The sequence below is a fragment of the Anabrus simplex genome, chromosome X (genome assembly GCF_040414725.1).
Source record: "Anabrus simplex isolate iqAnaSimp1 chromosome X, ASM4041472v1, whole genome shotgun sequence".
Classification (NCBI taxonomy): domain Eukaryota; kingdom Metazoa; phylum Arthropoda; class Insecta; order Orthoptera; family Tettigoniidae; genus Anabrus; species Anabrus simplex.
In genome coordinates, this window is record NC_090279.1 from 85395890 (window position 1) to 85413322 (window position 17433).

The 17433-nt window shown below is 40.0% G+C and overlaps 1 protein-coding gene across 1 annotated transcript in view; it reads left to right on the forward strand.

Moving 5' to 3' along the window:
• LOC137503306 (zinc finger protein 567-like) overlaps positions 1-8328 on the forward strand; it is a 90270-nt gene extending 81942 nt beyond the window's left edge. Inside the window, exon 5 of the mRNA XM_068230855.1 lies at positions 7320-8328. Coding sequence (XP_068086956.1) covers positions 7320-8328 — 1009 coding nt within the window. The remainder of the gene's footprint in view (positions 1-7319) is intronic.
• The last annotated feature ends 9105 nt before the right edge of the window (positions 8329-17433 follow it).

The following is a 17433-nucleotide window of genomic DNA, read 5'->3' on the forward strand; positions in this document are numbered from 1 at the left end:
ATGATGTCGCAACAGAACAGCAAAACGTTATTCGTGCATTCTTTAGTATGGGTCGACATAAATATGTTGATTGCATCTATTTGTGCCAAACCTATTCTCGTGTGCCCAAGCAGTTGATACGCGACAACGCAAATGTTATTGTGCTTTTTCGGCAAGATGAGCGCAACATGCGACATGTGTATAACGATCATGTTAACACTGATATGACATTCGATGACTTTAAACGTATGTGTGCTAAATGTTGGTCATTACACCGTTACAGCTTTTTAGTTATTGATAAAGAAAGTGATGTACAGCATGGACGATATCGCATGGGTTTCGATCATTTTATATGCATTAACACAGAATTACAGTAACTACTTGATTAAAAACCACCATCATGTTAACATCTAGCAAGGAGATCACAAAACATATCATCCAAGCTCGAAACAATATTCGACGGAAATTTAAAGAGCTTAAACGTATTCAAGCAGACACGGATTTATTTTTAAAAACACAACTAAGTACACCACTCAAAGAAATTTTTAATTCTACTTCATTACCGCAGTCTACTTCAAGTTTTGCTTCTATGCAAACATCATATCATAAAGAGAAGCATGAAGAAGAAAAGCATGAAGAAGATACGGAAGAGAAGAAGCAGGATGTAGATCAAGAAGAGGAAGATAAGGAAGAAGAAGAAGAAGAAGAAGAAGAACTTAATGATGCATCACCATCTAAGCGTGTTGAGTTTTTAACTACAGATGTTATTGCAGAAACACCTACTACATCGACGCAAAATCTACCATCTTTGTCTGAGGTTATGATTACACCAGAGTATCGCAATCAGTTTAGAACTTTTATTCAAGATACCTATGGATCTCTCTTTGAACCTTATATAGAAAAACTTTTTACAGGACAAACTGACACTACCTATGGTATTCGCTACGAAGATGACTGTTTCCGGATAGGAAATTCAAATGTTAAGATTAATAGCAACAAACTCATTGTAAAAGGTGTTACCTATAAACCTACGAAAGGACTCTTAGAACTTCTTTTCTCACGAATACCTGACAAGGATATAATTTTACAAGATGATCTTAAAAAGTATAAAGCAATACTTTTTGCTACCGATGCAACACGACGTAATTACAAGAGAACAGAAGCTGTAAATGCGAATAAGAGTTACAAGTATCGTGAGTTTATTTCTAAGCTGTTTCCAACTGCACGTAGTCTAGACGTTATCTACAAGCCTTTGTTACCGTATGTGGATGTAAGATACTGGAATGACCCAAACTTACTCGTTGAACGATTACAACTTTTAAGAGCATCGCAAGAGGCTGGTCACACTGGTCACGGATCAGAAATTCTAGAAATAGAAAGAGAACTACGTTATGCCGGTATTATTTTGTAATGGCTCGTCAAGAGAAGATCTCACCTGTAAAGGTAAACATCGCACATGAGTTACATAAACCAGCACGTCGCACCTACTGTCGCAGACGCGTTATTACACGAGGAAAAGATGATCTCTGGCAAGCAGACTTAGTAGAAATGATTCCATATGCTTCTAGTAATAAGGGCTATAAGTATCTACTTACTGTTATCGATGTGTACTCAAAGTTTGCTTTTGCACAACCCGTGCGTTCTAAAACAGCAGCTCAAGTTAAAGAAGCATTTAAACATATTGTTGAAGAATCGAAACGCTGCCCAAGGCTTCTTCAAACTGATCAAGGTAAAGAGTTTTACAACAAGGATTTTTCTTCTTACCTCAAGTTACTTGGCATTCAACACTACTCTACGTTCAGTAATCTCAAGGCAAGTGTTGTAGAACGCTTTAATCGTACACTCAAAACAATGATGTGGCGAGAATTTACAGCGCAAGGTTCATATCGTTGGATTGATCTGCTACCTAGACTTTTATCTACCTACAACGATACACCTCATCGCACTATCGGAACAAAGCCACGTCTTGTTACAAAGAATACACCTCGTCTAGATGCTATTCATCTTGTAATCAAAACAGCTGATCCACGTCGCCATCGCTTTAAAGAAGGTGATTTCGTTCGCATCAGCAAACACAAGTCTATCTTTGCAAAAGGATACACACCTAACTGGAGCACTGAAATTTTTCAAATCAGAAGTGTTAAGCTTACTAATCCAGTTACGAATTTACTTCGCGATCTCAGAGGACAGCCTATTGAAGGAGGATTCTACATCGAAGAACTGCAGAAAACAAAATATCCTGATCACTATTTAGTTGAACGTGTTATTCGACGTCGTGGTAATAAACTGTATGTTAAATGGCTTGGTTTTAATAACAGCTTTAATTCATGGATTAATAAAGAGGATGTACTTTAAATCTTATGTGTGTTTTCTTTTAATCCTCTACGTTTCCTTTCTTCAAAGTCACTAGGACATGCTGTAGGATTAAACAACACCTGTAATATGTTTTGACAATTCATATTTATTTTAGAATATATATACATACATTTTTATCCTTTGTTTATGTTACGGTCTTTGACACTCAGTTTTCGTTTTATTGCACCAACAACAACAAGTGCTGCTATATTCTTCTGAGCAGCTAAAGCACTAGGTAATAACACACACACACACACAGCATAACTTTACGAAGCAGATTTTAACAGCTACACTCTATGCAGGCAGCATGTAACTACGTATCAGGCGAATGTGTTCTAGGGCTGCAGGGGAGATGAAGCACGAGGAAAAGAAGATCAATCACTCTATTGATGAGTCCACGCCCAACATGCTTCCTCATCTTTCTCCCAGCACGTTTCTTCACCTTTTCCTTGTTTACTCTCTCCACAGCCATGGTAAGTGTTTATAAGCGAAGACAACTCGTTAGTTTTAGGTCCGTGATACAGTTTAATTAGTTGACATGTACGGCACTGTCTCACAGAAGGTCTTCTAGCTAAACTCACGTGTTCATGATGTAAACTACACGTTTGAAGCTCTGACAAAACAGGATCTTGAGTCCACTCACGGGGCACCTTTTCCCAAATCTTCTTTACAGCATTCGCAGCTACGTGAACCAAAAATGCCTTTGGTAATGCATTTAACTCTTCTTCAGTAAAAGTGTTTAGTTTCTTTTTGCATGCATAAAACTTTACGATCGCCTTTTCAACTGCGTTACACTTAGTATCTGTTAGAAATGACATGATGTCTTTACTCTACAAATGTTTCTTTTACACTAAGGTTATTTCGACACTGCACTTTACATATGTTGTTCACTTCCCGGCATGCACTGCGACACAACCAATCAAAGAGCATACCTACATGTTGTAAAGACTGTTTACTTGTTTCTCTGCTATGCTCTTTCGGAAGAGTTTTAAATGATGGGCACCCCAATTCATGCATGTCGATAACTTCACACGATGATGGTAGAAAATCACGCAACCATTCTTTCTTTTCACAACCCTTTAAAAGAACAAGATCTGCTCTTGACAAATGTGCATTCATCATTAAAGGTAGAAAACGATAAGGTATTCCTTTTTCTTCCCACTTCAAACCTAAATTGTTTTCAATCCACTGAGTCTGCTTTTTATCTTCATCTGTTTGCAAACAGTAAGGGAACGGTGGACTAAATACTAAACTAACAAGTTTTGGAGCCCACAACACACTGCAATCTAACACAGCCACCTCTTTAAACACAAATTTGTTTCCATTTACTTTAAAGCCTTGCACATCAACTATTAATGTTTTCGTCATGTTTGCACTCTACACTCTATCACTGTTTCTCGAAGACTAAACCTTTTAGTCAACGAACGGGTTTAAACATGCACAATGACGTCATCACAACAGCACGTGCTTACTCTTGCTTGCCCGATGCGTGATTAAACTTGTTCGAATTAACCGCCATCACATAGAGTGCAGCAGCGAGGTAAGCGATGTAAGATGGCGGTAGCTAAAGATGGCAGCACGGTGCTCTGTTGATTAAAGATGGCTGCTTGTCAAAAAGATTTTTTCAAATTATCCGCCACCACATAGAGTGCAGCACTGAGGTTTGCGATGCAAGATGGCAGGTGACAGCTCGTCAAAGGTAAGTAGCTAAAGAGGGCAGCACTAAGGTTAGCAATGCAAGATGGTGGATGACAGCTGTGACGTAAAATATTACTCGCAAGATAGCACCACGATGCTCTTTTCATTAAAGATGGCAGCTTGTTAAATAGAATTTTTCAAATTAACCGCCTCAAAGGTAAGTAGCTAAAGAGGGCGGCACTGTTCTCTCTGGATTAAAGATGGCTGCTTGTCGAAAAGAATTTTTCAAATTAACCGCCTCAAAAGTAAGTAGCTAAAGAGGGCAGCACTGTTCCCTCTGGATTAAAGATGGCTGCTTGTCGAAAAGAATTTTTTCAAATTATCCGCCACCACAAAGAGGGCAGCACGGTGCTCTCTTGATTAAAGATAGTGGATGACAGCTGAAGAGCGAGTAGAATTTGTTTCCAAACAAGAGCACGTGGAATTTACCACCACCACATAGAGTGCAGCACTGTTCTCTCTAGATTAAAGATGGTGGATGACAGAAAAGCGCATAGGTTTGTAAAGCACGTAGAATTTGCCGCCACCACATAGAGTGCAGCACTGTTCTCTCTGGATTAAAGATGGCGGATGACAGCTGTCAGAAAAGCACATGGGTTTGTAAAGCACGTGGAATTTGCCGCCACCACATAGAGTGCAGCACTGTTCTCTCTGGATTAAAGATGGCGGATGACAGCTGTCAGAAAAGCACATGGGTTTGTAAAGCACGTGGAATTTGCCGCCACCACATAGAGTGCAGCACTGTTATCTCTGGATTAAAGATGGCGGATGACAGCTGACGAAATTGCCCCGCATGAGGGCAGCACGGTGCTCTATTGATTAAAGATGGCCGATGACAGCTGTCAAAAAAGCACGTGGCTTTGTTTCCCAACAAGAGCACATAGAATTTTTCAAATTGCCGCCACCACATTTCAAAGGTATCTAGCTAAAGAGTGCAGCACTGTGCTCTGTTGATTAAAGATGGCAGATGACAGCTGTCAAAAAAAGCACATGAGTTTGTTTCCAAACAAGAGCACGTGGAATTTTTCAATTTGCCGCCACCACATAGAGGGCAGCACGGCGCTCTCTTGATTAAAGATGGTTGCTGTCACGTGGAATTGCCTGCCACCACAGGTATCTAGCTAAAGAGGGCAGCACGGTGCACAAAGATGGCTGCTGTCAAAAAAGCATTTTTCAAATTATCCGCCACCACATTTCAAAGGTAAGTAGCTAAAGAGGGCAGCACTGTGCTCAAAGATGGCGGATGACAGCTGTCAAAAAACACGTGGCTTTGTTTATCTCGCGCTAGTGAGGTTAAGTTGGTAGCACTAAGGTTTAGACCCGTCAAGATGGTAGCACTGCCGATGACAGGTGACGAATTTTGCAGCTACTGCGATATAGAGGGCAGCACAGTGCCTTGTGGTTTAAAGATGGCGGATGACAGCTGTCAAAAAAGCACGTGGCTGTCAAAAAGCACGTGGCTTTGTTTACCTCGCGCTAGTGAGGTTAAGTTGGTACCACTAAGGTTTAGGTCCGTCAAGATGGCAGTACTGAGGTTAGCGATGCGTTGTTGTCTGTCAAAAAGCACGTGGCTTTGTTTACAAATCTGTCAAAAAGCACGTGGCTGTCATAAAACACGTGGCTTTGTTTACCTCATGCTAGTTAGGTTAAGTTGGCACTACTGAGGTTTAGGCCCGTCAAGATGGCAGTACTGAGGTTAGCGATTCGTTGTTGTCGATGACAGCTGTCAAAAAGCACGTGGCTTTGTTTACAAATCTGTCAAAAAGCACATGACTGTCAAAAAACACGTGGCTTTGTTTATCTCGAGCTAGTTAGGTTAAGTTGGCACTACTGAGGTTTAGGCCCGTCAAGATGGCAGTACTGAGGTTAGCGGTGCGTTGTTGTCTGTCAAAAAGCACGTGGCTTTGTTTACAAATTCAAATTTCGCGCTAGTTAGGTTAAGTTGGCAGCACTGGAAGAGGCCTCTGGCTGAGGTGGAGGTGGCCACTGGGAGGCCTCTGGCTGAGGTGGAGGTGGAGGTGGCCACTGGGAGCCGGAGGTGGAGGTGGCAGCCGAATCCCTGTATTATACTACTGGCATTCCATGACCAGTAAGTTGGGTTCAGAGTCCACGTCTGCTCCTGGGAAAGTTTTGCAATCCAACACCTGGTTTCAGAATCTCTGCATGATCATAATGAAGTCTATGTGATGCCGTCCAGTGTCTCCGGGACTCGTGCACGTATAAAGTCGTCGTTTGTGGTGTTTGAGCCAAGTATTGGCAATGACAAAATTATGATCAGTGCAGAATTCAACCTGCCGACTTCATCTTTCATTCCTTTGTCCCACGGGGTTGAGGTGAACCTCCCGGTACAGGAACTAGTCCCAGTTACTAATTAAAATATTGTATTTCAACCATTATAACATTGTTTTGTAGTGAATGGGTGGTTCCATAATTTGTTCCCGTTTAATTCTCAGCTCATTACGGATATATATACGATGAAATTCTTATATATATATATATATATATATATATATATATATATACATACTAGGAAGTATGAACTTCCTTGTATAAACCTAGCGTCCTATATGTAGGTCGGCTCTGTTTGATTGCAAATCAATGCTATGTAATTAGAAATAATCACGCCGTGACGTAATAGAATGCTACACTGATCTGAAAACAAAGTACAAATACAGTATGTATGCTTGCGTGACTGTAAATAAAATTCATAAAAGGTAATTCAGCACATCTTGCTGACTATCGGCAAATAATTTTCTCACCTTTATTGCAACACTGAGATTCTCTAAAACAACCTCAACAGCAAAGGCTTTTACAAAAATTATTACTTGTCTGGTACAAAGCGCAGAGTTGTGGAACAATATCAAAACTCGAAAGCATACGCTGTCATTTATGTAGGACAACAGATATATACGGATTTCAATAGATAAATGTGTGCCGGAAAAAAGAGGTCGTATTTCCCCTTTTAAGCTGGACCATTTCTCAAGTTGTCTATGAACTCTTACATTCCTAAATCGTCAGAAATTTCTTGCGCATAGTATCGTGATTCGAGAGAAAAGACGCACCACATCCTCGTAACAAGTGTGATCTTTTGAAATTTATGACTACCCTCTGAATTTTACCTCAGATTATGTTTACTCTCAGGAATGTGATGTTCATGAGTAACGAGCTTCCCGAATGTCTTATCGGTGAGTGGAATGTTCAGTAGCAATTCCATTGTGTGTGTGTTTTGTTGTAGTGGTGTTGGCTGTTCAACTATTGATCACATTCTTTTAAATTTGTCACTGTAGATCGAGGCCCGAGGTGAACAACGCAGATCATCAACCGCCGAATGGCGGAACACCTTGTTTTAGGTGCAATGTGTGCGGTAAAGTCCTGGCCCGTAAGTTGGGTCTCTTGCAACATCTGAAGAGACACAAAGAAGATCGTCTGTTCAAATGTGATCACTGTGGAAAGCTGTTCGGCACCGAAAACAGCTTGTCGGAACACCTCAGGATCCACCCGTTCCTAGTGTGCAGATTTCACCATAAATACTTTACTAAGAGGTACATGCTGACAGAGCACATGCTTTTGCATTCAGGAAGGGTAACAAACGAGTTCAATAATAAAAATACACTCTCGAATCACATGTTTAATCACATAGCCGAGAGGCCATATTTTTGCAATGTCTGTGGCAAATCTTTTACCATACAATTCAGACTAGCAGATCACTTGCGGACTCACACAGCCGGTAAGCCATTCTGCTGCAATCACTGTGGCAAATCCTTTACCAAGAAAAGCTATCTAACAGATCACATGAAGACTCATACAGGCTTTAAGCCATACTGCTGTGATGTCTGTGGCAAATCCTTTAGCCATCAAGTCCATTTAACATGTCACATGCGGATACACACGGGTGAGAAGCCATATTGCTGCAATGTTTGTGGCAAATCGTTTACCAAGAATAGCAATCTAACAGTTCACATGCGTACTCACACAGGCGCCAGGCCGTACAGCTGCAATGTTTGTGGTAATTCCTTCAGCCATAAAGTACTACAGGTAGGTCACATGCGGATTCACACGGGTGAGAGGCCATACTGCTGCGATTTGTGTGGCAAATGCTTTACCCAAAAAGTCCATCTAACAAACCACAAGCGTGCTCATACGGGCGAGAAGCCATACTGGTGCAATGTCTGTTGCAAATCCTTCAGTCAGAAAGGCCATCTAACAGTTCACACACGGGCGAGGATCCATACTGCAAATCTGTGGCAAATCCTTCAGTCAGAAAGTCAAACTAACAATTTGCATACTGACACATAGTGTCGAGCAGCCGTATTTCTACAATATCTGTGGCACATCCTTCAGCCACAAAGTCCATCTCACAGATCACGTGGGCGTAAGTCATATGGGTGTAATGTTCCTGGCAAATCCTACAGCTATCACATGTTAACTCATACAGGTGAGAAGCCATATAACTACAATGTCTGTAGCACAACCTTCAGTCATAAAGTCCATCCAACAAATCATAAGCGGACTCACACGGACGAGAAGTAATACAGGTGTTATGTCTGGGGCAAATCCTTCAACCAGAAAGGCAACCTTTGTAGTTCACATGCTCATGTAGCCACACCGTTGCAGTATTTCAATTAACCACGTCTCCAGGAGAATTACACTCTTACAACACATAGACGATAAGCCATACTGTGAAATGTCTGTGGCTAATCTTCAGCCGGAAAGTCTATCCAACAGTTCACATGCGAATGCACACAAGTGAATGCTCAGTGATGCGGTAATATGAGCATTGAATCATGTAACTTAACCATGCAATTTGAACCACACTCGAGAGATGCCGCACTGTCCCGTGTTTTGTCTCAAATTGTTCGACGCAGGAGCGAGCTGTCGATGCCCACGGGTGAGACAGCGCACGAACGTCATGTCATGCCGCGATGAAGCCGCACGAGATTAATAATAATTATTATATTTTGCTTTACGTCCCACTAATTACTGCGCGGGAGTTCGAAGTTCCACAAAACCTTCTCTAATTCTGGATATATAGCCAGGCACATGCGATCGCACACAGCACAGAACTAATACGTTCTTCATTCAGAAGGACACCTTTCTGGCACACCTCTTGATGTACACCGGAGAACGGTCCATCCGTTTGTGCCATTTCATCTGAGATACTATTTTCAGGTAATATAATGCCAGGTCCGTGTGCGAAAGGAACAGAGGACATTTCATGAGTTATCTCCTCATCAATCACAGATATATGACACCTGCCTCTTCTCAGCTATGGACGAACCTTTTCCTATTTTCGGACTTCAGTAGGAGTGTGCTCAGTAGCACTCATTTAGGAGCCGTCCAGATGCGAGGATAAGAAGTAATCAGGATGAACACACAAGAATCATATGACAAAGACAAGTTGTAAAAGACTAGTATGCAAGAAAAATATTCAAACGATTGAATAAATAATTCAAGGGAATAAATAAGTGCCAAATCAAGTCATAATAGGGTATGGAATTGAAGAAATTGCTGCTGAATACTGAGCATAGCTGTGCTCCCCTTTCTACATATCGCTACTGTGTTCCTTTAATTATTATTAGACCAGTAGCTAAAAACTGTACCTGCTCCCTCGGCTATTGTACGATAATATTGTGTCTGGCAACCTGTTCTGAATGCAAATTGAAAGTACCACTTCAGTGCCCGTAGCTATTCATGACGGTCACGTAGTTCTCGAGGAAGCGTCTGTAAGTAAGGACTTGTATGTCAATAGCTGCAGTATACTCGCTCTTAAGTTTCTCCATTTTTGTTTACCGGGTGGCGAAGAATTGGCCATTCGTTTTCCTCTAATGAAACCTCAAATAAGTCACTGAAAATCGATTATAACTGAATGCTGTTAGTGTCGGAAGAACCATACTGTGTACTGAACACATTTCGTCATGTCAAACTAATACTTGCCTGTTCCAGGTCTTCAACATGAATTGTTAATTCTTGTGTCTCAGGGTGTGTTAATGGCTCTTCGTCACTTCCAAACATGACTATCGGGTATCAGGGAGGACCTACTTACTCAGGTTAAAAACTTACTTAATCTGACTATGTTTATTCAATCAAAAACAATTAAATATGACGGCGGGTGTGTTTATGAATATGGCCATAAACAGTGGCTTGCTGTCAGTGGCTTAATATAACGCTGCGGCTGGACGATTTCAGGATGAAATTAATATCCACCACAAAAGAAAGCCTGAAGGGATATATATACAGAAAACCAATTTTGGTTAACAAGAAAACAACAAACTGAGATTCATTCTTCTCTGCTCCATAAACAGTTATGCATTATGAAGTGATCTCCAGACCTTTTCAATTTAGGCTGTCCACTAACTGGCCATCAGCATAGGACAAGTTACCTGGGCCCTCAATTGAATCTGAGTAACCTCCAATTCACATTACTGAGTTATCATGATCAACCAAAAAATTAATATTTGAGGTTAAGGAAACGTGCCTGATGAAAAAATTGACCCCACATTGAAGTTAATTGAACGTGACTGATGACCAACGTGACCCTTCAGCTAAGTTAATAGAACGTGCCTGATGACCATGGTGACCCGAGAAAACAAGAGGAATTAAAGTGCCGGTGAATTAGGTGTAATATTGCAAAACATATACCAGTATTATTTATATAAAATGTATGGTTATTTCACAAACCAAAACAACATGTTGAAGTCTGTGATTTGAATAAATCCATGAAAACCTGTGAAAAGAAATCCTATATTACTACAATTTTACCTATGCCATTATTTTGTTATAATGTTCAATCAGACCCCAAAATAAACTGGACCGATGGGTAACCCTTAAATATTATTGGCCACAGAATTCAACTACATCCAGCTATATAGTCCTACTAAAATATATACATGCAAAATATTACAACTCTTATAAACAACATGGCCAAAAATTATGGGTGTCCCATTGACTAATGGCAGATCTTATGGAATACTATGTGGTACTGACTCTGTGTCAAACTAGTATTCTCATGTCTCATCTGGGTGCAGTTGACTAGCTACAATTCTTCATGGACCCAGCATGGCCGAGCAATCCTAAGGAGCCCTTCCATGCACTTCAACCACCATCCTGTCTCCACTGGAGGACACGCCATCAACAATCCTTAACACCTAGCTGCACTAAAAATATATCAGGAAGTGGATATCCTAAATACATAAGGACATCCTTCTGACACATAGGTAATTATTTAAATGCACACTGGGAATACGAACTATGGCTGTGTTATGGAAATATCGAAACTGGAATACAAAGTCAAGTGTTCGGAACTGTTATTGAAAATCCACTCTATAATTTTCCTATGCAATAGAATTGAAATTACCGAGCTCGATAGCTGCAGTCGCTTAAGTGCGGTCAGTATCCAGTATTCGGGAGGTCGTGGGTTCGAACCCCACTGTCGGCGGCCCTGAAGATGATTTTCCGTGGTTTCTCATTTTCATGTAAGACAAATGCGGGGGCTGTACCTTATTTAAGGCCACGGCCGCTTCCTTCACACTCCTAGCCCCTTCCTGCCTCATCGTCGCCATAAGACCTATCTGTGTCGGTGGGACGTAAAGCAAATAACAAAAATTGAAATTCAAATAACTTCCCAGTTATTTTAACATCAATAATGTTGTAACGCGCCCTTCTATTTCCGAACAGGGTCCGCGTCATATCAATGTGAGCACCTGTTATCTCATCAAACAGGTTTATACCTGCCGCTCTCCACTGGCTTACAAGTGAGCAAATAAATCTCGCTACGGACCGCCTTTTACCACAGCGCAAATCTACGTAAGATTCCTTGTATTATCAAACAGTTTATCGGCCAACATCATTGCCTTCAATAATGAACTGAAGTCTAATGCGATCTGTGGAACATGATATGTGTTTCACTGGTATTAATGGAGTTATTATTAGTTGAACAAAGCATCCCTCTGGATATAGAATCCCATTCAAAGTTCAAATCATAGACCTTACCAAATTTCAAAACATTCTGTCTTGACGATTTTCCCTCGGGCCTTTTTACAAAGTAACCTCGGCATTATGTACATTGTTACCTCTCGGATATCTACTAGGAACGTCTCACAGAGTCATATGGTTTCATAACTAGATGGACAAATAGAACAGATCTAGCACCGACAGTCATCGACAGTTATCAATTTTCTCACTTCCCATGGAAATATAATACTCCAGACGCATATGACACTGACTTCGACATCGACCGCGAAACACATTTGACCGAACCCCGTGCTATCACTTCCTGACAAATTTATAGGAGACTGACCTATCACGAAATAAAGCATACCACACGGATAGTAACTATTACTAATTCCATTACGTATTGTTATTAGTATTTCGAAATGGTGTGCCCAGCTAGGGAGCGCGAATTTACTTATTTTGCAGAGGAGTGTGCTCTCTTCTCTTCCCAGATTCTCTTCTTCCCTCACTCTGTTTTCCATCCGTTCTGCAGTCCATGCATAGTTGTACTCATCTTGGGTTCTCAGCAAAATGATGTTTGTTCACCAACGTTCTAAAGCTAGGCGTGTCTCATATAATTTCATCTGGTATGTTGATTACTTGAAGGTCCCTTTCAATTTCGATTATCCAGTTATTCTGACTTTTAGCGATGAGGCATTATTAAATATCTTTTTAGTGATTCTTTCCTCATCCATTCTTTGAATATGCAATCAAACTTCAATCACCTTTTGCAAATATTGTATCTGATTTTTTCTCAGTATGATGATATTATTCCGGAGACCTCCTATTCATCCACACTCCTGTGCATACTGGGCCATGGTTTCCCTAAGGACTTCTCTTTCTTTTTCTTCGATCATTTTAGATAATGATCTTTCTCCACTGATCAAGGTTTCTGACGTGTGTAATGTTTGAGGCTTAATTACGGTATTTTAATATTTTAATTTAGCGTTCCGGGATACTGATTTTTTTCTCGTACCTTTTCCATGTGATTCTGTGGCCTACTTCTAATATATAAATCTCTCTCTGTTTGCTTCATGATTTAATGCAGATGGTTGGATGACTTCCCCAAGTATTTGAAAATATTAAGCTGAGTAATTTTGCCAACCTGAGTTACCAGATTTTGTTTGTGAAATTATCGAATAGATCCTTCCATGTATTGGGTTTTCTAATATGAGTCTTAGATTCGTTTTAGATGCAATTGCATGAAGTTTTCCAGGGACTGAATTCATTCCTGCCTATTGTTGGATAAAATAATGAGAACTTTTGTGAAGACCAAGCATTTGATATGAATTTTATGATTAACTAGCTTCACAGAAAATGTCTGGAGGCAACCTCAGATACTAAATATCTTAGTTATACTGCTGAGATAGAATAAAATCGAACTCTCCCCTGTCTTCAACTTATTAGCGTGATGAAATCAATTATTGTTATTAGTATTAGGTATTACTATAACCTTCCAAAGAATGTTGGATTCGAGTCGGCGAAGACATTGGAAGTTTATGGTGAAATAAAAATCAATGAAATCGTATGCCCGATTACTATACATCCAAGTGTGACAGAAACCCAAATAACTCGCGCAACTGTATGAACAACAGGCAACGGATTGAAGGTATCGGCAAAAATGATAAGCTCTGAACCCCGTGCTATCACGTTAAGTTACGGTGGATAATAATATGCCTTGGCACGATATACAAAATTAAGTAAATATCGCAGTTTCTTCAAGTAAAAGTTTAAAAAACGTAAATAAATGGCGAGAATATCAATGATAGAAATGTATCGGAGGCCATGGAAAGAGTTGGATTAAACGGGCTAAGTTGAATCTGCATATGATGGCCATATCTCGCCTATCTAGTACGATACGATTCGATAATCGTGACTGGTGATGAAATTGTCGATTATTAACCATTATATTGTGTAATGGATTATTAAATGAATTCCTTTGCCGACGTAAATGATTATATAAGAGTACTCTGTATCAAGAAGTCAGGTGTTTAATTGTCAAAAACGTATGGAAAGTTAGGAAATATGGAGAAGTCCTTTAAAAGCAAACCGTCTGTTATTATTGTAATCTAGTATTAGATCTTTTTCAAAATAAGAGAAGTTTACAGTTCTGTTGAAAACTTAGAGGGTATCAGAATTGTTGCACACGCATCGGAAAGAGATTAGACGTGAAGCTAGATTATAATACAATATTGTCAACTGTAAGAAGAAATAACATTTGTAAAGAAACGAGATGCAAGTGTTGTAAACGAATATTGTGAATGATATTAACGCGTGTAACTCTATACTAATAACTTATTACGAGTTTCAGGTATCATGAAGTCAAGAAGTATTGGAGATGACTATGAGATGGTTATGAATCCCAACATGTTTTGCTAAGTTACAGTAAATGGTCTCAACGGACCTGACGAAAACTGGGGTGGGCACCCGTGGAGGATGAGAGGTGTCTTCTTCCTGAAGCCAACGAATGATGAGTACCCAATTTAATGTCTTATTATCCCGCTATGTAGCTGCTTTTAAGTAGAGTAGTATATTTTCACTATATCAAATTGTGACATGCCAAATTACACAACTTGAAGGCAACCGTTTTATTCTTAATCTTTGCCTTACGATGGTAGGAATGTTGTAAGTTGTGTAGTGAATTATCCTGAATTATGATCTATCGTACGCTATGTCGTGTGAATCTAAGCGGTCGCTAGTAAATGTTATGCAGATCGATTTAGGCATGGATAATACCCGTGTTAAGGATAGTGCCATTGTGAAGAAATTCTATTTAATTTATGGTCTGAATATATATTGGAAGGAATTGGTAATAACATGTGCGTGATTTAGATTCATCTGCGATCATATTTTTATATTAAGGGTAGTGTTCGCGAATGCAATTGTGATGTTGTTGCTATGATATTGTGTTAATAATGGGGTTAAAATGAATAGACTTCTTAATGTGAAGTGCTTGAGTATATTTTAATGAAATGAGAATTCGTTGAGCATGACTTGTGTGTAATATGTTGAAAGGTTTATTATAATTGGGTCGTCGAAATATGAAAATGTTTAACGTTATATGGATCGTCCTGAATATGTTATTGGGATTAAGCATTTTTTAGAATGATGCGATGTAGAGGTCCTGATGAGATTTATTGTAGTGGAGATTGATTTAGTCATACGTATGAATTTGATTTGCTGTGATGAATGGTAATTACTTAGGCATAAGGCGATATTTACAATGATATTTTGAGGCAATTCGAGGACACTGGTAGTATGTTAATTGAATACAGTATAGGTAATTGCGCACAATGTTGGATTTATATATTCACGAGTTAATGACATTACATAGTTAGGAACCATGCCACAAAATGGAATGTGTGATCTTTATATAAATATGGTGAGTACATTAATTTTCCTTCGTAGATGAATTCCTTATTATAGATTATTGAGTTGACGCTTAGAGCTGATGTAGTTTTTACAGGTTGATTTCACGGAGGACACCTGTGCTGCAGAGTCATCGTAGTCTTGAAATCATTGTAGTTGGTGATGATCATGTTTTTAAATGTTCATTATGTAGGTGCAGATGCCGATGAAGCTCAGAAGAGATCAATTTCATTTCTTATTTGTTCAGTGTTTTTGTTTGAAGGATTACGATATTGTCTTAAGTTATTCGATCATGTTCTTGACCTGAATGATAATGAAGAGCATAGGTTACCGGTGCATTCAAGTTGTTAGATAGATTTCTTTAAAATGAATTATACGATGATTTTAACATAATAACGGGATGTTGAGACATTCATTTGAGGTCAATGAATAGACGTGCCAAGCCAACAAGAATTTGAGATTTTCATCCATCAGTCTGAAGACGAATGTGGTGAATGATGGACTTAGTTAAAATATAAGCCACGTGTTTTTTGACAGCCACGTGCTTTTTGACAGACAACAACGCATCGCTAACCTCAGTACTGCCATCTTGACGGGCCTAAACCTCAGTAGTACCAACTTAACCTAACTAGCGCGAGGTAAACAAAGCCACGTGTTTTTTGACAGCCACGTGCTTTTTGACAGACAACAACGCATCGCTAACCTCAGTACTGCCATGTTGACGGGCCTAAACCTCAGTAGTACCAACTTAACCTAACTAGCGTGTGGTAAACAAAGCCACGTGCTTTTTGACAGCTGTCATCCGCCATCTATAAACCACAGAGCACTGTGCTGCCCTCTTTATCGTAGTAGATGTAAAATTCGTCACCTGTCATCGGCAGTGCTGCCATCTTGGCGGGCCTAAACCTTAGTGCTACCAACTTAACCTCACTAGCTCGAGGTAAACAAATCTACGTGCAGCTGTCATCCGCCATCTTTAATCTATAGAGCACAGTGCTGCCCTCTTTAGCTACTTACCTTTGAAATGTGGTGGCGGCAAATTCTACATGCTCTTGTTTGGAAACAAACCCATGTGCTTTTCTGACAGCTATCATCCGCCATCCTTAATCCAGAGAGAACCGTGCTGCCCTCTTTAGCTACTTACCTTTGAAATGTGGTGGCGGCAAATCCCACGTCCTCTTGTTTGGAAACAAACCCATGTGCTTTTTTGACAGCTATCATCCGCCATCTTTAATCCAGAGAGAACAGTGCTGCACTCTTTAGTTGAAATGTGGTGGCGGCAAATTCCACGTGCTCTTGTTTGGAAACAAACCTATGCGCTTTTTTGACAGCTATCATCCGCCATCTTTAATCCAGAGAGCACCGTGCTGCCCTCTTTAGCTACTTACCTTTGAAATGTGGTAGCGGCAAATTCTACGTGCTCTTGTTTGGAAACAAATTCTACTCGCTCTTCAGCTGTCATCCACCATCTTTAATCCAGAGAGAACAGTGCTGCACTCTTTAGTTGAAATTTGGTGGCGGTAAATTCCACGTGCTCTTGTTTGGAAACAAACCCATGTGCTTTTCTGACAGCTGTCATCCACCATCTTTAATCGAGAGAGAACAGTGCCGCACTCTTTAGTTGAAATGTGGTGGCGGCAAATTCCACGTGCTCTTGTTTGGAAACAAATTCTACTCGCTCTTCAGCTGTCATCCACCATCTTTAATCAAGAGAGCACCGTGCTGCCCTCTTTGTGGTGGCGGATAATTTGAAAAATTCTTTTCGACAAGCAGCCATCTTTAATCCAGAGAGAACAGTGCTGCCCTCTTTAGCTACTTACCTTTGAGGCGGTTAATTTGAAAAATTCTTTTCGACAAGCAGCCATCTTTAATCCAGAGAGAACAGTGCTGCCCTCTTTAGCTACTTACTTTTGAGGCGGTTAATTTGAAAAATTCTATTTAACAAGCTGCCATCTTTAATGAAAAGAGCATCGTGGTGCTATCTTGTGGGTAAATTTTACGTCACAGCTGTCATCCACCATCTTGCATTGCTAACCTTAGTGC